General features: G+C 42.6%; 1 protein-coding gene across 12 annotated transcripts in view; it reads right to left on the reverse strand.

Annotated features, from left to right (window-relative positions):
* The window catches only part of PANK1 (pantothenate kinase 1), a 44,655-nt gene that overhangs the window by 20,476 nt on the left and 1,850 nt on the right, over positions 1 to 22,329 (reverse strand). For 2 of the 12 annotated variants that reach the window (XM_025152019.3, XM_004942146.5), the window contains exons 2-4: positions 19,644 to 19,815; positions 16,517 to 16,618; positions 15,398 to 15,510 (exon numbers count right to left, since the gene is read on the reverse strand). Coding sequence is in view for 3 of the 12 variants with exons in the window: in XM_015288408.4 (XP_015143894.1) it covers positions 5,658 to 5,907 (250 nt within the window). In the remaining 9 variants the exon portion in view is untranslated. Of the gene's footprint in view, positions 1 to 685; positions 5,479 to 5,657; positions 6,164 to 13,783; positions 14,272 to 14,493; positions 14,763 to 15,397; positions 15,511 to 16,516; positions 16,619 to 17,151; positions 17,206 to 19,643; positions 19,816 to 22,329 lie in introns of those variants that run through there. The other 10 variants (XM_040703124.2, XM_046943159.1, XM_015288410.4 and 7 more) reach the window with 10 other exon arrangements.

The following is a 22,329-nucleotide window of genomic DNA, read 5'->3' on the forward strand; positions in this document are numbered from 1 at the left end:
TAAACAGTGAGCTGCAGAAAAAAAGGACTTTGCTCCTAAAACAGCAGCAGTTTTCTTCAGCACAAGTAAACACAGAGCACAAGATCAGGCAACAACTGTTACTTCAGTCACACAGAGTAACAGCTTAGAATCCTTCACACAGCTGCTAACACCAGCAATCTGCTCCTACTCCCCTGCAATAAAGGAGACATATTTTGATTCATTAACCAGTTAGGAAATAAACCAAGTGTCCAAATTGCTAATGAACTCTGGTGATATTCACATAATTTCCACATAACTGGAATAGCAGTAGAAACATTCATGTATCCCAGTGATTATTTTAACTCATTTGAATTCATTTTAACTCATTTTAATTTTAACTTATTTTAATTGTAGCTTTTGTAACCATCAATATACTTTGAAATACAACACACCACTCAAGCGCCATCAGGTCTCCCCAGCACCTTCAGACAGCTCTCCTTGTGTACCTGCACACTCACTGCAGCTGATCTCCATCTTCCCAAAGACAGCCTGCAACTTGCTCAACAGCTCAATGCAGTCTATGACTGTGGAGGAAATAAACTGCCTTACTGTAACTTTACCACTTTTTATGGCTTGCTGCAGTGCAACACTAAAACATAGACCTCTAGCTCATAGAACTGATACAGAAAGCATCAAGATGAACCACGTGCTCATAAAAGCCTACCGTAAATCAAAGGCTCCACTTATCTTCTTGTGAAAATGCGTTCTCTTTATGTTAATAAACAGCACCAACTACTTAATGGTTTGTTACCGACAGATAAAATCTCTTATTAGACTAGAACCTCGCTGTAGCAGCACGTGACAATGCAAACCGAAGGTATCGCCAGCATTGCATAATGAGGTAATCTGATGCACACTAACAGCTGTGTTATCTGGGGGAAAGGTCTACCCATGAGAAATTCCACGACACACTTCACCTAGTTTTTTAGCAAGCTTTGAACAGCGTGAACCCATGAAGCTTTTCTTATAAAGCATATTACAGCCAGAACCAAAGACATTTGATTTTTCAAAACCCTACAGTTGACATACTATTTAAGACAGAAAAGAGGGCACGGAACATCAAATCCTAACCTGCTCCTCATGCACAGCTCCTCAGGGGAAGTAAAGGGAACTCCTGGGTCACTCAGAAACAGTGCCCTGTTAAAAGGGCACTCTCCAAAGGGCACAAAGGGCAATCTCCTTCATGCATTTAAACAATCACAACACAAAGTTAGCTCAGTCTTATTACTCTTCAAATCTTACAGAGAGATTATGCCCGATTCCTTCTTTCTATCAGACCTCAATATATTTGTGACCAATTTCAGCAATTCCTTCTTCCGCTAAAGCTGTCTCAGCTTATACACTTTCCCTTGCAAGACTGGCATGACACCTCTGCAGCCCTCACTGGGCAAACCTGGCCAGCCCCGCTCAGCCCTTTCATTAATAAGGAATTTCCTTCCCTTTTCCCACACTTGTCTTAGCTTTTTTTTTTTTTTTAATCTCCCTCAAGCACAGGTACAGTATCTCAATATTTTATCAGTAACTTGAATGGTGCTATCAGCACTCTGCTATCTCCACCATGAATATCTCAGATAAAAGACCTTAAGTTCAGCTGTCTTTCCCCCCCCCCATCCCTGACACATGTGATGAAATCCTATGATTTTGTTTCCATCTCATTTCCATAGCTTGATGCATTGGTGAGCTAAGAACTCTCCTGCTTTAACCGGGGCTGGAAGAGTGGAGAGAAAGCCAAAGCTAAAAATAGAGGGGGGGGGAACAAAAAACAAAACAAGACTCAAGTGTCAGATGGGCTAACATTCTCACTGCTGCTTCCATTGAAGATGTTGATAATGGTTTACACATATTTCAAGTTATTCCTTCCCATTATACAATTATTTTGAGTGATTCAAACCTGGCTTAAAATGGAAGCATTTGTTTTCTTTTGAATGGAAACAGAATGTACATCTTGAAAGATGAGTTTTAGCTCCTTAGTATAGGAAGTTTCTTCAAACATTGCTGATCTACAGCTAAATAAATCCCCCAAACATTAAGTACAGCCTTCCAGTCCATTTTCAGTATTGAAGTCTTGCAGAATGCCTGCCTGCTCAGCAGCAAGGGAAAGAAAAGCCTTCGTAACAGAAGGCAGAGCTGTTTGCCAGGCAGGTGTGACCATCCACGCATATGTACTCTTATTACCATAAACTGATTTCTGAAGATAGCAGTGAGAGATTGGGTCACTATCTGATCTGCACAGCTTCGTGGAAAACCAGCCTACCAAAAGCCAACCTCACAAAGCTATAAGAAACAACTATCAGCTGAAGCAAACTTCCTCACCAGCAACCAGCCTGACAGCTCCCAGCCCAACAGCACTGAGAAGGTCTGTATACGTTTCCCATTCCTGCTGGCAAAGCACAACCTTGGCAGTACAGCTGGTATGCAGTTGGGACTCACATGTAATGCTGGCCACAACACACCAACCAGCTCAAGTGTTTCCCATCAGCCCCATTCTTCAGGCATCCCTAGCATCTGTCTACATGAAAACCAGCTGGGGACCAACATTAAGCAGCATTACACCAGAAGTCGTTCTTAAGATTAAAAACCTGTGGGATATTCCAATACTCCAGACAAAGTTTCAGTTGCCAACACCTACATACTTACTCACCGTGTTGACCAAAACCATTTCACTTCTGTACTCTCCGTGAAAATCTAGACCATAATTGTGGTACTCTACATTTAACATCACCACCAGGTCTTACACAACAAAAAGTCTGGGCTTAAGTAGTGCTACAGTTATGCTGCACTTACGCATCACAGATTTAACAATGAAAATATTGGCCAAAACATTATTTGCTGAGAAGCAACAACTAAGTGTTTAGAAATTAACCACAGCAGCTGTAACATGCATTAGCTGTAAACAGTCATGACGCCTCTGAGCACACATTCTCTGACCTCTACCTATTACCTACTGACTTGGGGCAAGATGCCAGATACAGGCTCTGAACAGCGACCCCAAAGTTTTACCTTCATTTAAGGAAAAGCAATCCAATTAAAGCATCCAGCTGCTTCTTCCCTATGCCTGTCACGGGCTAATGTTGTGAAGCACCAGTCTAGCTAACTACCATGCAGAAGCTTTTGTTCTTACTTTGCTGCAGTGCTGTTGCATAGGGATCAAGGAGGGCACTTAACTATTCCTTCTCTTTCTTCTGTTCAAAGATCCCATTTAAACTGAACACTGTGACACTACAGCAGGCTTTCAAAATTGGAAGAATTCACAACATTTGAATACTTTATACTCTGGTGGAGCACTTCAGAACACAAGGCACAGTAACAGTTACTTGTTCCAGTCTTCGTTACACTGTGCTGTGATACAGAAAGGTACTCCAAACCCCAGCCTCATAACAGGCTGGTTTCAAATCAGTGGTGTGGGCCAAACACTGCCAAAAACTCCTCTTGTTCAACTAAGAAATAACCACGCAGAGACCAGTTTCTCAGCAGAAGGGGAAGCAGCAGGTAGGTCAGAAGGACAACGAAGCAGACTCCCAGGTTCCCTCTGAGCACAGGCTGAGCAGCCATGAACATGGGCTGCAAAGGGAACATTCCCCTCTCTGAGGGGAAAAGGGCCAAGGAAAGTAGAAGACTGTCTCGCTTTGGCAGAGAGTAAAAGCACTCAACATGTAATTTGTGAGGATTTAAAGGAACTAGTTGCTACAGAAAGATAGCTTAATGTGTTGGAATATTGGGAAATGCAATTATCTTCCTCCCCACGCAAAGCAAACCCCACAATCAATACTCAGGGCTTACACATCATGTGGCAACCACGCTGCATTTTGCAATGTGTCCCCAAGCACAGAACAAACATCTGCAGAGGCTGGGATTAAATACAAAAACCAGAAAAACGGGACTGTATAATGTGTTCTGGAGAGGGATACACCTTAAACTTCACAGCACCAGAACTGGAGTCAGATTTAATGAACTTTTTCAATCTAGGACAATGTGCTGTCACGCTTTCCTGCAAGACTAATATTGAATCGCAAATTTACTCTTACACAGAAATGAAAAACTACAAGACCAACAAGAATTTATGTCTCTTATTTAGCAAAGAAATACCCCACGCTACAGCTTTAAAGAGTTCTGCTCTCACCTGCTGCTCCCATCCCTGCCTTCTCCAGAAAGCCCACAGCCGAGGGCTCAGCTGTAGCACATTTTAGTCAATACAACCACTGCCACCTGGGTCTGCACCTATGATGAGCTTTTTTCTTTTCCCCTCAAGATATGAAGGAAACCAAATCCCTTATTCTGCCTAGTTTGAGTAACTACATGAAAACCTACAAGGCTTTGCTTTGCAATACTAAAAGCTATTCTAAAGTTCAATATGCAAGTGCTGTATCCTCTTACTTGCATCAAATAAACATGCAACTTAATCCAAGAGCTGCAAGCTTTTCCTCTTGAATGAAGATTTGAAGCTGCACAAAAACTCCACAAAAACAGTTCACATCACAGAATGATGCGGTCACCAACACGGTACGTTTGGGAGGAACCCACAACCACATTAATTTTTCCCAGGTAGTTCAAGCACTGTGTGATTCTGCATCAGAGAGAATGTGCTAAGGCCAGGGGCATGCAGAACTTAACAAAAACATCTGACAAGCAGAAGGCACTGATGAAGAAGCAGCCTTGGGAAAGCTGCATCCCTCCAAGACCGTTTCCTGTACTATTTCATTCTTCTCAGAGAGAAGCCTGCATGCATTTATTTCAGTATTAAAAAAAAAAACCACACAAAAAACAACATCAAGCAGTGGAACACACAACACTTCATACTGAACAGAGATATGCCCAGGTTTGGCAGCAGGCAGCTGTGAGCCTGCCTCAATCCTTCATTACCCTTTCAGAACTGTGCTGAACTCAGAAAAGAAGGCAAACGTGTTGGTTCTACTTGAAGGAACAGGTAAAGTGAGTGTGCCCAGAGCCAGGGTGCTCCCCCAGCTGTGCTGCTCTGCTGGTGGTGGCTGCCCAGGCACTGCGCAGCAGCTCCATACCTGTATACAAGTTAACCACGACCAAGCAAATGAAGCACTGCTGCTTCGTAATTCGCCGAGCCTAACACAACCAAGCACATCACAAACGTAGATATCACAGCTTTAAACCAAGAGACAGAACTAGACAGCCAATTCACTGACACCTCCCAGATCAACGAACAACCAGATACATCGCTCACAAGCAGCACACCACCAAATCAGTTTCAGCTCGACAAAGCAGCGTGGAGCTCCCAGCACCGCTCTCCTCTCCACCCGCGGCTCAGCGCGGCCGCTACTTACAGCGCTGTTTCTGCGCTTTGAGCTTCATGTGCGCGTCCGGGAAGCTGTGCGGCCGACGGAACCCTGCTGTCTGGCTGCGGAGGTGCCGTCCGCCCGCAGTTCGTGCCGGGCCGCCGCTCCCCGCCCGCCGCCGCCCCATTGGCGCAGGGCGGGGCCGTGCCCTGCCTCCGCCGCCGCATTGGCCGCCACCGAGGGCTCTCGCTCCGCCCGGCCCGGCAGAGGGGGGGGGGCCGCGCTCGGGGCGGGAGAGGAGCCGGGACCGTGCGGGGAGGGCTACGGGGGCCGGGGGGGGGGGGGGACGGGGGCCGGGTGCCGAGCCGCGCCGCCGCGTCCGTCACTTACGTGGCCTGTGCCGCCGTCCCGAGTCCATCCTGCGGCGCAGCCTGCATTTCTTGGCCGGGGAGCCGTGCCCGAGCGGCGGCGGCTCCGGGCGGAGCAGCAGCGGGTGCGGCGCCTCCCCGCAGCCGCCGTTGCTGAGCGTTGGGCCCGCGGGGTGGAAGCCGTTGTGCAGCAGCCCGCCGCGCAGCGAGCAGGAGGCGGCGGGCGGTGCCCCCGTGGCGGCCGCGGGCTGCGCGCGGAGCTGCTCCCCCATGGCGGCGGCGTCTCTCTCCCCTTTGTCTCCCGGCTCAGCTCCGGCAGGGCGCGGCGGAGCCTCCGCTCACGCCGCCCGCAGCTCCGCGCGCCGGGGATGCGGCGCCCGTCCGCCCGCTCCCCCCTCCCTTGCGGGGACGGCGCAGGCGTGGTGGCGGCCGCGGCGCGCTGCAGAGGGGCGGCCGCCGCCCTTCGGCGGGAACGCGGCGCCCCCGGCTCGCGCGGCCCCGGCACCTGCGGGCCCCGGGCGGGTGGGTCCCGGCGCCCGTCCCCGCCCCGCGGGGTCGCCCCCCGCCCTCGGGCACGCCCTGCGCTTCATCCGGAGCCACTGGGGCAGCGCTCCGCTCCGTGCCCAGCGTCACGTGTCCCGCAGCGGTTGGGAGCGACACGCGTGACCTTGAGCGCGGCCGGCCTCGCGCGTTTTCCCTATCTCGGCGTTCCCTGCGCAGCGCTGCTGCTCGTCCTCTAACCGTGATTTATGGCCCGGCGTAAAAACGCATTTTCTGAATGGAATGTAAGAACATCAAATATCCAGTGGCTGCAGAACGCCGTGCTGCGGCATCACATGTCCACCCACACAACACTCGGTCGGTTCTGCCCCATGCATGAAGGTCACTTCCACACAGCCGCCTGTCACCGCACGAGTGATGGGCCGTTATACGAGCCGGTCACAAAGCGGCTCCTCCTCACACCTACCACTGACACAGGACACAGGCCCTGCGCTGCACTCCAAACTAACCACAGGAGGGAGTAGTCATACCCAGACCCAGCCAGGGATACACAGGAGTGCAGCCCTACGGAACAGCCTTAGAGGGACAGATGTGAAGTTCTCTCCACTTCTCAGCTGAGACCAGAGCTTAGTGCTTCAGAAACCGAGAACAAGTCGCAGGCAAACACATGCATGAAGCTGGGGAATAGGAGAATGCAGTTTGGGAACAAAGAACACATAAAGCATCCTTCCTAAAGCCAATAACCAATATTCTGAAGATGATTAAAACACCCTGAGTTTTCCTCATAATAGATGAGCAGCTGCTGCAAGTGGCACTTCCGAAAGCAGCTGCCCTGGACATGGTGGGAAGGACCACAGGAACTGTGGGGCATCCCAAACTGCAGAACTCACTGGAGACTCCCTAGCTTACTGAACCACATTTAAGTAAAATCCAGAGCAGTGCTTCTAGGAACAGTACTCAGGGACCTTAGTCTGCAGTCCCAGCTTGCCCATGCTCTTGCCTTCTCCATCCTTGACAGTATGACTGCTCACACAGACAGGCCTGATGCACAGCAGATCATTCCTGCAAACCTGCTTTTCCCTTGCAATAGCAGCATAACTGGGAGTAGACACACCAGCACTCAGCACAACTCAGCCAAAGGGTAGGCAACTTTTAACCCTCCTCCACAAAAGCAAACCCACTTTTAATTGTACACTTAGTTTCTGTGTGGTAGGATAAGCAGCCATTCCAATGACTCTGCAATGGAATGCAGCACCTATTTCAAGTATTGCAACTTAATTTTAAGCACTAAACTTCTGGAATAACTAGAAAAACTAGTAAAATCACAACAGCAAAGTTTCGTCTAGGCAAGGAAAGATTTGAAAGTATATTTCAAATCTGGAACAGATAACAGCAAAGGAAATACAGTGGCTGCTGAAACAAGAAAAAATTATGAATTCAAATTGCAGAATGTGAATTTTGATTTAGCTTTCAGGACAGATATTCCCTAGAATGAAGTTAGAGAAGAAGCAGATGCACTTGAAAGATTGAAGAATGTCTACTACTGCTGCAAGTCTTTTATGAATGGTTAAACATCAGCAAGGAACAGTCTGGGTAAAGCTGATCCTACCCTGGCACAAAGAGAAGGCCTGGCCTACCACCATTCTGAGAGTCTTTCCCAAATGATATTCCTAACTAAATATTTCCCTAATGTTTTCTGTAGATACTGCACAGTTATGCCCAGGACAGAAGTAGAATAGATTGTGCTGAACAGAAAGTGAGGACAGGACTCTGCTAGGATGCAATCCAAATCCCCCTCACGTTCAGTGACAGCCTAGGCCAGTAGAATACAAGTGTCACCTGCAAATAACCTTGGAGAAAAATGTACCAATGGAAAAGTGCTAGAGGTGGTCTGAATCAATCGCCAGGTTTTGTTTGCAGTCATTTCTGGGTGCTCAAGTTTCCCTGGTCTTGTAACCTCTCTGGCAGGTATCAACAAAAACTCTTTCCAATTTTATTTTTATTTTTATTTTTTTGCATCGGTGTGGAAAGATTACATTTCAAACTAATGTGCTGCTTTAGGAAAACAATTTCAGATTCTTGTATTGATAAATATCACATGAATTGATTTATGCACTTCAAAATAACACCTTTTTACATTGGTTTACATAGCTTAGTTTTGGAATGAGCTTTTGAAAAGGTTTTGTTTACCCTCTTCAATTTTAATTCCAGAATTCTTCACCTCTTCTGCAATGTAAATTAAGATACAGGGATTAAAATTAGGGGATGCTTAATGTATTAAGTGATCACCTGTATGGGTTTAAAATGCAGGAAGTTCATGCTCTCAGGTAGTATTGCTTATTCCTGGCACAAGCAAACAACACAGTAACCCCTTGGGCATTCAGTGGAAAGTGACCCAATGCCTTTTGCATGAATGAAGTCGAAAACTGGGAGCAGATACACTGTTCATCCTACTATGCATTAGCTACGAGCCACATCACCACACTTCAGGATCACATTGCCTGATGTAGCAATGCAGGCAGTCTGTGCTCCTCAAATATTCTGGGAAAGGGCTAAATTAGTGTCATAAAGGTCTCACGTTATACTTAGTATTAACTACAGTAGTAGTAATATAAATTTATTTCAAAAATCTGGAATGTCTTAGAAAACACAACTCAGAAGAAACGTGACAGGATTAGTTAAAGTCATCTCCTCAAAACAGTACAGAAAGCAGAAATAAACTGTCCCGCTACATCCACAGCTATGCAGCTAGCTCAAAGATCTGCTGTACAACAGCAATAGGCTGAAGGCACACATTGCTTTTAAGAAGTGGTATTGTTTTCTCTTCACACCACATATACACATTAAGTTTGTTACTGCTCTTGCAAAGCTCTTGCAAATCAAAAACTAGGTGTGGAGTCAGTAGGTGTCAGTAAGATCCTGGCATGTTATTACAGGCTCAGTTTTCCTTTTATCCAAACTTTCTAAACAAACCTTGAGAGTCAGTTCAGATTTCAGTTCAACCCACAAGTCAACAACACAGGTAGGGGTGCAATACTGACAAACACCATCTGGGATGCTTGCAGTTCTCTCAATATTAATATTTACACTATATTTCTGTCTTCCTTTCTGAACAGGCACAGGTGGAAACCACTTGTTTACTTTTAACTCATTTCTTACATATGCCACTGCAAACGAGTAATCTGTGGGAACTACGAACACACAGCATGCTGAAGGACCCAGGACACAAACTGACTCAGAACAGTCAACTTTCCGCTATCACTGACCCATGGTATACTACACACTTGGCGTGGCAAACATTTCATGCCTTTCTATGCCTGCCTACCCTGCAGGTGCCCAGCTTTCTATTACGTCTATTTACTTGCTTATAAACACACAGATGCAGACTGCAACATTCTAACTCTGAGTCAATTCCACCAAATTTTAAGATAGTTGGACACAGGATTGAAAGCACTGTATTTCAGCCGCTGTGGTTTCAAACTCAATGGAAATGGGGGGCAGGGAGCATGAAAACAAAGCAAAACCACATGTGTTATCATAAGGCAATCTTGCCTGAAACCCATGAGGCTCCCTGCTCATTCTGAGGGACTCGTATTATTCCTTTTTGGAGGCAAAGCTAAGAGAAGCATCAAGCAGGTGTAGTCCATATGTAAACCCGCTTACCCAAGAACCCCTCAAAATACTACAGAGCACTGCTATTGTTATTCCTATTCAAAGACAGCCAGCTACAAAGCTTCGGCTGCATTTTGGAAAGTGGTAATAAGGAGTAATAACCTTAATAAGCAGCAATATCCTTCTCAAATTACACAAACTGTATTATGCAATGCAAACAGTACAATGAAACAAACTTCTTGTTTAGCCTGCCCACAGATTTATGTTCTAGGGACTGCTGGCATTCTGCCATTCCTGCTTATACCTCCATTCAGGTTACTTCTATTTTTATCATGCTTCTATATTAGACGAACACATCTGAGAGGAGAAACTACAGCTTACAGAGGCAACAAAGGGCATAAATTTAGTCATTGCCCTAAACATTTACCAGATTGAGGCCAAGACAGATTGCATTGAAACCATCAGTGCTTTCCTCCCCCACCCACCTCTTAGCTCCTTTTAATTATACCGTGTTGTGACACCTAGTAAAAACTGCTGATTTTAATAACTCTTGATTTGCTTTGTTCCCCTGCAGAGTCAGAGCTCATCTCCCCTTCACTTGCATCAAGAGCAAAACAGAGAGAGGCACTGTCTCTAAGTAGCTACCTTGCTTGGGTGGTCTGAGGAGGCTCAGGAGGCATGTTCTTATACTTCAGCTGATGACAAGTAGCTCATAGAACTCTAAGCCCAAGTGCCTAAGCTGAGCATCCAGGTGAGGCAGTAGGAACACAGCCTGGAAAATTTCCCTGAACTAGGACATGATCCTGTGCATCTAACAACTGCTAGCTAAGACACAGGAGTAACAGTCAGAAGAGTACATAGGTGAGCCTGGCCTTACCAGTCTGTCCCTTACTATGGGCAGATTCTGTGCTGGCCCACATGGTTTCTACAGCTACTCTCAGAATCTTCCTGAGATGAGGTTAGTTTGTGGCTGCTCTATTTCAACCAAACTGATAAAAGCATGACATAATCACAGAAGAGCTACAACCCCCACTTTCTAAAGCTTTCTCTGCTAACATCTCTTTTTCTCCACATAACTTAACTTTACTGGGTGTGTTTTCCTCTTCACAGTCTTAACTGATCCCTGGCAGAGCTGTTGGTGTACATCTAACATAGAAAACAAAACCTTCCGTGCCTTAGTTCAAACATTTCAAATAAAACTCCCTAAATCTGTAAACATTTCAAATCTAGTTTTGGTTATTGCTTAGAAGTACAAGCCAGTGATAATGAGGTAGGCGTTGGAGGTGAATCATCTTTTTCAATGCTATAATCCCTATTTTGCAGAGCTTGTAAAAAAAGCTGAAATCAGGTAGTGGATTCAAACTATTACATATGTAAAAACCTAAAAATACACTCTTCCTTGCTCCCATCAGTCAATCCACATTCTCTCCCCAAGCATTTGGCTCAACATGCTGGCCCTTATCTTTAAAAGTCAAATTTAAACACACAGAATTGGAAAACATGTAAGTTCACAACTCACTGATTGAGAAATACTGTTCCTAATCATAAAAAAAATAAAAATGATTGCAACAAGTAGTGAGCATTTGGTAGAGGAAACAATGGCCCTTGCTCCACAATTGCTCCCCACAGACAATTACCCTCCTGTACATACACATACTGGTTTTGCTTGGCTGAGTATCTTTATGGTGGATTTTTTCAACTCAGTATTCTTTACTGATGGCATTACGAAGCACCATATAAAAAGTGACAGTTTCAAAACAAACACTTTGAAATACAACAACAGAATAGCTGACAATTACAACCAACAATTACAAAAGACTTTATTGCTGACCCAGTACTGCCAGATATGAAAAGGAGAAACTGGTTCTCCTGTCAGTATTCAGCAAGACTTTCCACTTGTGTTACTTTGTATGCCCAGAGCTTAAATGCTGACATGAAATTCCCACAAAATATCAAAGATTATAGATCAAGTTAAAACAGAAGACCAGACCCATGTCTGCAGGTGAAAGAAAAACAAGTAAACAAACAAAACTCCTCTCTGAAATACTCTATCTAGACATACCTCCAACCCAGAGCAAACTGGATTGCTTCTCCAGCTCAGGAGGGAAGGAGCCCAGTGCTCAACAGCTCTTCAAAATTAAGTACACAGATGCGGATCATTGCAAAAGAGAAACACCACACCTTTGGCATTTCTCCTCAACCACCTTTAGTAGTGGGGAGATAAGTGTCTTAATGACCATTTAAATACAGAGTTAGAGTCCAAACACCACAACTAAGTCTGGAGTTAAACCTTTAGTATCTCAACAACATGACTTCTCTTTCACATAAATACACCAAAGGTTTATGATGCTTTGATGCTGAAAAAAAAAACCAAAAACATTTAATATGTCCTTGTGAGATTAAGCTAAAACCACAGACAACAAAGCTCAAATGCTAATCTTTTTAAAAAGACCTTTTAAAAGTTCATGTTTGCAAAGAACTAGAGAGTCTTGTGCAGGATGGAGCTGTGCTATTAATGACAAATTTCTCCCTAAAAGCTCTAGCTACCTAGTAACAAAGTAGAGAAACAACCAAATATTATGTTACAGCTGGGTTGTTTTGCTGTAGTTATATCCTCTGATATTTCTGGACTTGGTAACATTTTATAGTAAATAATACCTTGAATAATCTGTTGCGTGCAATGATTCCGTCCCCCCACCCCCTCACCCCAGAGGTCAATTTAGAAATGTCAGGTTCTCACATGGTCAATATGAACTATGTACAAATGAATACAAAGAAAGAAAAAAAAAAACAACAGATCTATAATTATCACTTCTGTCTTCCCATTGGATACATTGTGGAAAACTGAATAGAAAGCATCTTGCAGGGTCATTCCTGCATAGGCAACTATTTCACAGCAGGAACCTTAGTGTTACCAAAACATTTATTTTCTTGTAATAAGACATAACACAACTGTACATACACATACTTGGTCTAATGAAAATAAGACTCAGAGAGACTACATGGGTCATCTGAACACATTCTCTGAATCAAAGATTAATCTGAAAGAATCAGAGACACATATATGCCAAGAATTATAGGCCACAAAAGACTTTTTAATATCCTAAAAATCACAGAATGGCTTGGATTGGAAGGGACCTCAAAGATTGTCTAGTTTTGACACTCATACATTATCATCCTTTTTGACCCACAAATGGTAAATCAGACTCCTTAATCTTACCAACACTGTAAACCAAATTTGTTGCTTCTGTCCTTAATTTTAACACAGAAGTCAGATAAAGAAGCCACAGAGCTAGTTTTGGCACCAGCCAATTCAGAGATGGGAAGAGAAAATAAAAGCATTTTTTATCTCTCATACAGCAGGAGAGAAGGATTTTTGTTTGTTTCCAAAACCTCTGCATATTGTCTGAAAGCAGAACTGATGAGACTGAGATATCAATCTCCAATACTTTTTGCCTGATGGCTCTAGAAGTAGAAGGAACCAATTGATTTGTTTTGTCTTGTCTCCATTTACAAAACTTACTTAAAATATCAGCAGAGATGTGAATTTTCATTCCATTACCTCTAACAAGGAAGGAGGAGGGGAAAGACGGATAGCACACAAACCAGAATGAATGTACAGCTACCCCACCAAGCGAAGCTATGAGGAAAATACTGCTGCAGTGATTATGAGGCATCAGTGGTCAACAGTTGCAAGGAAGAGAATCCCCACAAATGACATAATCTGGTCTCTATTCACAGGCATAAAACAAGTCCAATGTAAGGTGAAACAGATATTTTTGACCTGAAATCCTGATAGGAGAAAAGCTGCCTGATTTCTGGCCTTATTATGCCAGTTTTCAAACCTTATATCATCCCAGAATACATGAACTAGCAATTTAATGTTTAGAGGGAATTAAATCCCACATTTTGATACAAACACAAACAGCACAGAACTGACACATCATGACTGTTTTTCACAGGATTAGCAAAGACTACTTAATCAATTAACACTTCATTAACACTTAATAAAAAAACCCAAAATTTAAACGGTACCTCTTTCCTGCAGGGAGAAATCAGGCTGGAGTTATAGTTTCAGTGAATTAGACAGCCTGTGGTTAAAAAAAATAAACACCAAATCTTCTACTCCTATTTAGCAATCAAGTTTAAATTTAATTACAAGCAGATTTATTCAGGTCACAGTATGGACTGATATAAGGAAAAGGGAAGGTGACATAATACAGCTCTGAATTCAAGTCCTTTGCAATTATGTAGTGCTTTGTATCTGCAGATCTTCAGACATTCCACAAACTGAGTAACTGCTCTTTTCACCTCCCCTTTAAAGAGACAACAGCAGCAATCACAAACAAAAAGTGCAAGAAAAGACTGTTTTAGTTTAGAAGTGAGAACTATTACTTGGATCAGCTTAACAAAAAAAATCAAAATGAAAATAACCATACCTCAACTGTCAAATTTAATAGTAGCCTTCCACAGTCAGACTTTTAACCCATTTGCTTTGACAAGATCAGTACTGAAATAAAAATCTGGAAGATTTATGTTGGAAAAACATCAGAAGTAAATATCTTAATTTTCTTAAAAAGAATTCCTGTTTATCTCAGCCAATCACAGAGCCAATACACTGCTTCAGATCCCCAGAAATTGTATTATCAGCAAGCTGGCAATTAATCTAGCAGAAATAGTATTAACAGCTGTTTGGCTATTAATCTGGCAGTGCTTTGGATTGACTGATTAGCAGTTAAACTTACATTTCATCAGACAAAACATGCTGTCTTCCACTTGATATGGCAAGGCCTTGGGAAGACTCCTCTTTCATGCTGCTTATTGAAAACAGAATCCATGGAGGCTTTGTTGTCTGGTGTTGTTCGTTTTTTAAATATAAATAAACAACACAAAAAAACCCTTCCTCGCAGTTTCAGCAAATTAATTCATCAGTATTAGCATCGTTTGTTGAAGCTCCTTAAGCTTATTAGAAATACGCATTTTCACCCCACTAACATTTTGTTGTTCTGCTTGTAACTTTGAGTGAAAAGCTACCTATTTATATTTGCTTGTATCTCCACCAAAATTATGTCATCTGGTTGCTACCACTGTGATCAAAGTTCTAAGCACACAGGTTACTGACCTCAAAACACTGTTTCAAGTCCTTGTTTGACATAATCTGTGTTATTTTCTACGTCAATAGTTATTTGATCTGTTGCCCAATACATTTACAACTAAACATTAGTGGAAGAATGGAATCTACTCCTTCATGTGTTGCTCTTAAGACATTCTCTTGTCTCAGTACAGTTTATTTATGAATAAAAATGCATATTCATATGCAGTAACTTCTAATATGATTATCTGCTCACAGTTCAGGAATCACAGCTAAGAAACACTAACATCAAACTTGCCAGACTTTCCTTTTCATTACTTCAACTAAAAATCATTCAGAACTGTTACAATGAAATAGTGTTCCTTGCTTTCTTTGCATAATAAATGCCTAGCACAGGGGGTAACATCCAACTTCTTTAGGGAAAGTGTATGTACAGCCAAGTGAGACTGGATCCCATGCAACCAATAACACTGGACTCTGATATGAGTTTAATGATACGAAGAAAGGACAGGAAAACAGGAGTTGCGCAGGGGTGGGAAAGTGAGCAACAGACTTGCCTAATATGAGGTCAGCATTCCAAAGTCTGTGGCCTATGTTCTCTTCCAATCATAGGTAGGCATCAGCAGTGGTTTTGCCCGATCAGACCAGTATCACAATATCACTTTACAAACTGTAGCCAAAGGGGAAAAGCAAAAACAAAAGAAAAGGGTTGGGGTGAGAAGAGAAACAGAGGGACACACTTATGATTACTAGCCTTTTCTAACTGCTTTTCATGAAACACTTGATGAAGAACTTCAGCAATGTTGTATACTCCTTGTCTTTCATTTATGCTTCAGTAGTTCCTTCTAACCTTCTCTTCCTCTCCTCTGATGAGGCAGAGATGTCTAAGTAGCATACTCTGGGAACATTCACAACAGTAACTACAGCATGGAGACTTGAACAAATTGGATCTGGGCTGAATAATGGAGGCCATACTTTTCAAGAGGAATAGAAGTGCCAAGCTGTGCTGTCATCCCTACCCATTTTATGACTGACAGAACACAAACTTAGTAGCGACCTCACTACCACCACAATCATGATATTATCAGAGCACCATTACAAAATCTATAACTATCTGAAGGCTAACCTAACTGATAATAAGCAAATTTATTGAAATTAAGATGCAGTTTAAAGCTTCCATGAGTAGAACCTAGCAAATATTTTAAATGGTTATGGTCTATCAAGAACATATGCAGTCAGTAATACACAATAAGCATAGCCTTACAGAGAGGTCTACAGGTGGAAGTCACTATTATTCCAAATTACCAAACAGTAAACTCAGGAAAAAACAATTGGAAGCTATTTGCTCAAACATAATCTTATCTTTACAAAAGCTAGGACTCCATTCTCTCCCAAAACCTTTCAAAATAAGCTATATCAAAACCAAACATATAAAGCACAACTCCCCAAATGCATTTAGATTCTTACCGATACAACACCGGGTATCCCTACAAAGGGAATTTTACCAACGTACTCTATCCCAAGCAAAGGCGGGATGGATCTTTCCCATATCAATGTTTCCCCAAATCATCCATTTAATACGAATTCTGGGGTGAGAAGTTGATTTATATGAATGTTCCTGTGGTAAGGCTTCATACACCATCACTCATCATTCCCAAATGCAAAGAAATACATACCATATTTGTTTTTTCTTGTCGAAGTTCACTGCTGAGATTCATAGTGGTCATGTTAAGGGCTGCTTTACACACCCAGTTGCTAGCTTTTCCATCCACCTAAAACTAAAAACAAAACATCAGGTAAGTAATTTTGGCCCGTGCAGAATATCCTCAAGCATAATTTGTAGGGTTACTTGTAACAGCAACAGCCATGTGATTAAAACAATAACAATGCTACAGCGTCTATTTCTGAGTCACTTGTCTTGGATAATCGATCTTCTGAGAGCATGAGTCATTCAGTTGAAATTTATTCATTCACTAACTTTATACTAATATTACCCTGAAAATAACAGGATTCCTTCTCACCTGTAAATCGGTGCTTTTTTTTTTTGTTCTTTTTACAATGCCAAAACGCTGCTTTGTACAGACTATTTAGGTTAACCATATCACTTCATTTTATAAAACAACACCCACACAGAAAGATCTTATGGTGCTTTAAAAACGTGTGTGTATATATATATATATATGTGTGTGTGTGTGTATACACGCACACACACACACACATATATATATATACATGCATATATCAAATTTGCATAGAGAAACAGGTTTTTTTGTATTCTCATTGGCACATATATATGGTAGCATGGGAGTACCTGGGAAACACTGTACAGAAGCATCCCAAGGGAACTGCAGGTAGATCCTGTAATCTTTTGAAACAGCAAAAGGGAAAATCAGAAGCACGGAAAGGAATTACTGATGATGGAATCCAGCTATTTACATCTCTGTTTTTGCAAAATAGGGTTTATATTTTAACTACTGAGGGTCAGATCAGTCGGTGTTTGATAAAACTCATCATTTCAGTGAAAACTTTTCAGTGAAACTAACATTTCAGTTAGCTGTGACCAAACTCTGAGTAAGGAAGCCTGCTTTGTTTCAAAACTCTGCTTTGTTTCAAAACTCTACGTATCCTTGTCTGGAAGATTTTTTGCCAGCTTGGTATGGGACAGCATGAAATGAAGAACATAACACCAGCTGAAAATTCTCTTGAGCAGTTCTGGATATGCTCAAAGGTAAGAATAGCAGGCTGCACTCCAGCCAGCTCTAGGAATATTTGACTCCCCATTGAAGAACTGACAAGGATGCCACTTGACAAAGCAATTTAACCAATCTATGGGGGCCTAACAGAAGAGAATCAGCCCTGCCCTTTTGTCTCATCAGCATTTTTGCCTGCTGCTCCAGCACCTGTCCATACAGATCAGCTTGCCAATCTGGCTAAAAATAATGGTATAGGAATGTATTTAAACAACCAGCTGTACCATCTTTCTTTTGCAAAGCAATTGAAATTTTACAACTTTTTATCTCCTTTAATCTGTTGGTTGGCTTCTGGTGAAGACAAATGTGACTCTTCAGCTCTGCAAAGAGCACCATAGGCTGACTGCATGGCACAAACAGTCTCTTCAGAAGCATGATTATGCAGCACAGATGTTTTCCATCTATTAAAAATCCCTGCTTTCTGCTTTTCCTATAGGATGAGCACTGTCCATCCTGAAACACTTATAAGCTTTCAACAGGAGGAAAAAAAAATGCTCAAAGCAAAACAGGAAATGCCTTGGGCCATTTCCTACTGCCAAAGAGCCATTATTTTCAAGTACTCTAAAAGATAAGTCATTAGATAAGAAATCTGACTTATAAAAAAAGCAAGGAATGCACATTTATAATATTTTAGGATAACAGCATTATCTAACACCAAACATTTCATTTTTATATCTAAACCGAGAGGCAAGTGGGAAACTCCAGTGGGAAATTCAGGTTATTGTTGTGTTGTTTAGCTCTACTATAAAAGTATAACTGCACTTTCAGAACAAGAATTTAACACGTCTGAAGCAATTCTGAGTGCCTCACTGACTCCCTTGGAAGTTCAAACTGAACATCTAGAGGTCACTGGTGCAACTGCCCTACTCCACTCGTGTGCTCGCATGAGTTCAAGGAGAAGCGGAGAGCATCCAAAGCCTGACGACATTGTGAGGAACAGTACATATTGTCAGAGAACAGCAATGGCTCCTGAGGTCAGGACACACAGCTAATGCTGCCAAGTATAAAAGCAACTATGTCTCGGGTGTAAGAGCCAGAAAGATGAGTAATACTACACAGAAATACTGTAACGGCTACACTGTATCCTGGTCCTTGTATTTTGCCCATATCACATGAGCAGTAAGCTTCTTGCCCTTGAACCGATCTTTTTGAGACACCTTATATCCTTGAGACACCGTAGTAGCCAGCCTTGCGGCTTCTGCATGGAACCAACACATACATATATTTAAATTGAGATGCATTTTGGTATCTCAGCCAGTTTCACATCTTTCACTTTGTGCTACTCTGGATTCATACTGACTTTATACTCCAATGTATTAAGCTTATTAAGTTTCTAGTAAGGTGACAGAGCAAAGGTTGACAATACTACAACCAACAGAATGACTTCTTTTGGAAACACTTTTTGGGGCTGTTCTGAGCACCCTGGGACCATTCAACCACTACTTATAGACTAAAGTTTATGCAACACTATGCAAGAAGAACCAGTATTCTCAAAAAAAGCCATCCTAAGGATTAAAGCTCAAGTTTCTTGCACCACAAAGCATTACCGTAAGAAGCCTCGAATTGAAATAAAACTTTTTAAATCTCTACTGAAGTAAAACTCAAACATACATTTCATTTTAGGAAAGTCTGTCCTCAGGTTTTACCATTAAATTACAGTTGCCTGTATTGGTATTTATAATGCTCTATGGATGACTGAAAAAGAATCAGTAACACATGGAGAGAAATAAAATTTCACTAGCAGTATCTGGAATTAATTCCCTCTCCTCCACCTGGATGAGCTTACAAGGTAATACACACAGTCTTCAAGGAAAATAATTAGCATCTTAATCTTATGGCAAAAGGCCTAATCTTTGACTTGCAATTAGGAAGACAAATACACTTGCGCAAAATACTTTGTATATGTTAAACAATTGTTTTAAGATACATGATATAAATTTTAAACACCTGCTGACTAACTACACCATCTGCTACATGACCACGAACCAGTCGTACAGAACAACAAATACGTTTACAGGACAAATGTTTGTATGAACATGAAAACAGTTCTTACCATTTTCTCCAAAGGCCACTTCTGCTATTATACCAACTAACATGGTACTGTGCTGTTCAGACTGATCAGCTGACTGATGTCCAAAAGCCTCAGCTCCTTTCAGTAAAAAAGCAGCAAAATACTCAGCCACCTCAGTGGTTTCGTGGTGTTTGTTGACAGTTACAAAAGGACCCTAGAGGAGGCAGAACAACAGGAAAGCCAGTACAGAAAGTAGAACTTTGTTACATCTGCTCATTAAAGAAAGAGCTGTTCAAAATGAAATAATCCAAGAACGCTCATACAGTTAGTAACCAGAATGATCCAAGAGACAGCTACAGCTGTACGTATGTTTTAAGCCTGTTGATGAGAGGCAGAAGTTTCCAGTTTCAAAATGCTAGATCTAACTCTCAAAGCAGTGACTATTTTTGTTATTGCATTACAGAAAACAATCAATTTTGAAACTGTGTTGTTTAATTACAAGATTAAAGAGTTGATTACAGTTCAAATGTTCTCTTTACTTCATAAGAGGTTTGAGTAATAGCAACAAGGGACAGAAGGAATAATGAGAGGCTCTGTCTCAACTGCTTCTTTCCAAAGAGGAATTAAATCTTGAGTTACGCAAGCTGAACAAAATACATCTAAATAAATATATTTCAAATGTTCTCCCACTTCAGTTCCCTCGGAAGGAGTAATACTATGTTTTTTTTCCACACACTGGTGTTCATATAAACCTTCAAAGATTCGTAAACAGTTATCCTCATGCTTGGGAGTGCTGTCTTGCCCAGTGACCGCTGGAGGGCACGCTGCGCAAGTGATCTGCAGGGACCGGCCTGCTTGGCCTTGCTGGGCTGCAGGTAGCTGCTTCGGTGCTTCACAGATCCAGGGGAAGCTTGGGCACACGCATGCTCAAACACAAAATGACACTGAAGAACCCAAAGCATTTTTCTCTCAAGCTTGTGCTTTTAAAGCTAGTTGCAAGATCTCCAGTAACATGAAACCACCTCTTATAGGAAACCAAATTGAGATGTTGTAAGGAACGAGCAGGAAATAGGTAAAGAATCAGAAGTCAGTCATAGCCAAGCAATATGAACAAAGCTAAAAACTGCAAATTCAAGGAAGCAGCTCGTTGCTTAGAATCACAGAATCATTAAGGTTGGAAAAGACCGCTAAGATGATGTAGTCCAATCACCAACCCACTCCCACAATGCCCTCTAACCATGTTCCTCACTGCCATATCAATGTTTCTTGAACACCGCCAGGGACAGCGACCCCACCACCTCCCTGGGCAGCCTGTGCTAGTGCATTATCACTCCTTATGAGAAGAAACATTTCCTATATCCAACCCAAACTTCCCCTGGCACAACTTAAAGCCATTACCTCTTGTCTTATCACTATTTACATGAGATAAGAGGCCAACTCCCACCTCACTACCATCTCCTTTCAGGCAGTTGTAGAGAGCAATAAGGTCTTCCCTGAGCCTTCTCTTCTCCAGATCGAGCAATCCCAGTTCCCTTAGCCACTCCCCATAAGACCCATGTTCCAGACCCTTCACAGCTTAGTTGCCCTTCTCTGGACATGCTCCACTGTCTTGTAGTGGGGGGCACAAAACTGAATACAATGCTTGAGGTGAGGCCTTACCAGTGCCAAGTTAACAGGGATGATCACCTCCCTGCTTCTGCTGGCTGCACTATTTCTGATGTAAGCCAGGATGCCAGTGACCTTCTTGGCCACCTGGGCACACTGCCTGCTCACATTCAGCCACCAGTCAACTAATAACCCCAGATCCTTTTCCTCTGTGCAGCTTTCCAGCCAAATATATAGATAGATAGATATGGTGAAGCAGAACATACCTATAGCAGTATAGGAAAATAAGAAAATGAACAGTCTGCAAAATCATCAGTTCATAGAATGAACTGCATGTGCATTAGACATGATGTTACCTGAAGGCCACTGACTGCAGTGAGAGAACTTCTATATGGAGTCACATTAAAGGCAGTGAGAAATACCTCCACAGCTGTGCAAATGACAGGGAAAGGGGCTCATGCAGCAACTACCAAGGAGATAACTCAAGAAATGCACCATTTTCTGCAAGGACACTTCTGTGCCAATGAGCTCCAGGCTAGCTCTGCAAGAAGGACCATCCCTGAAGCAGTCCCAGAAAGCTCTGTATGGAGCACATCCAGGCACTGAGGGGACACAGAGGTGGCTTTGTTAAATTTCCTGGCAAAGGTGAGTTGACTACAGAGATGCTGGAGCCTGTCCTGGTTTGCTGCTGATCAATGGGCTCAGAGTGCTAGGCTGAGTCCCAGCAGTGCTAGCTGTGTCTCTAATTACTTCTGATAGCAAAGTAAAGCCAACTGACACAAACCGTCTCGTAGGGGATCTTGTCACTCAGATGAGCAGACTGCCCACAACTTTTGAATCCTGTCCCATATACAGGGAGCATGTGTTTCCCAGGATAAGGGGAAGAGTTCTACTACATCATTTACAAAAACCCGTAGCCCCCTGGGGAGCGGTAACCTCACTCCACAGGTTATAGGCAATTTTACGAGAAATGACCTAATTTCAGAGGTAACGAGTTAACAGATTTGGCAACAGATAATTTTGTTGTAACTGGCTACCCTTGCACAAACCACTTAAGGAGAATGTATTGGTTGAAAGCCATAAAGTGTATACACATAGATGGAGTTTCATCACAGAATCATGC

This window comes from Gallus gallus, chromosome 6 (assembly GCF_016699485.2).
Source record: "Gallus gallus isolate bGalGal1 chromosome 6, bGalGal1.mat.broiler.GRCg7b, whole genome shotgun sequence".
In the NCBI taxonomy this organism is placed as follows: domain Eukaryota; kingdom Metazoa; phylum Chordata; class Aves; order Galliformes; family Phasianidae; genus Gallus; species Gallus gallus.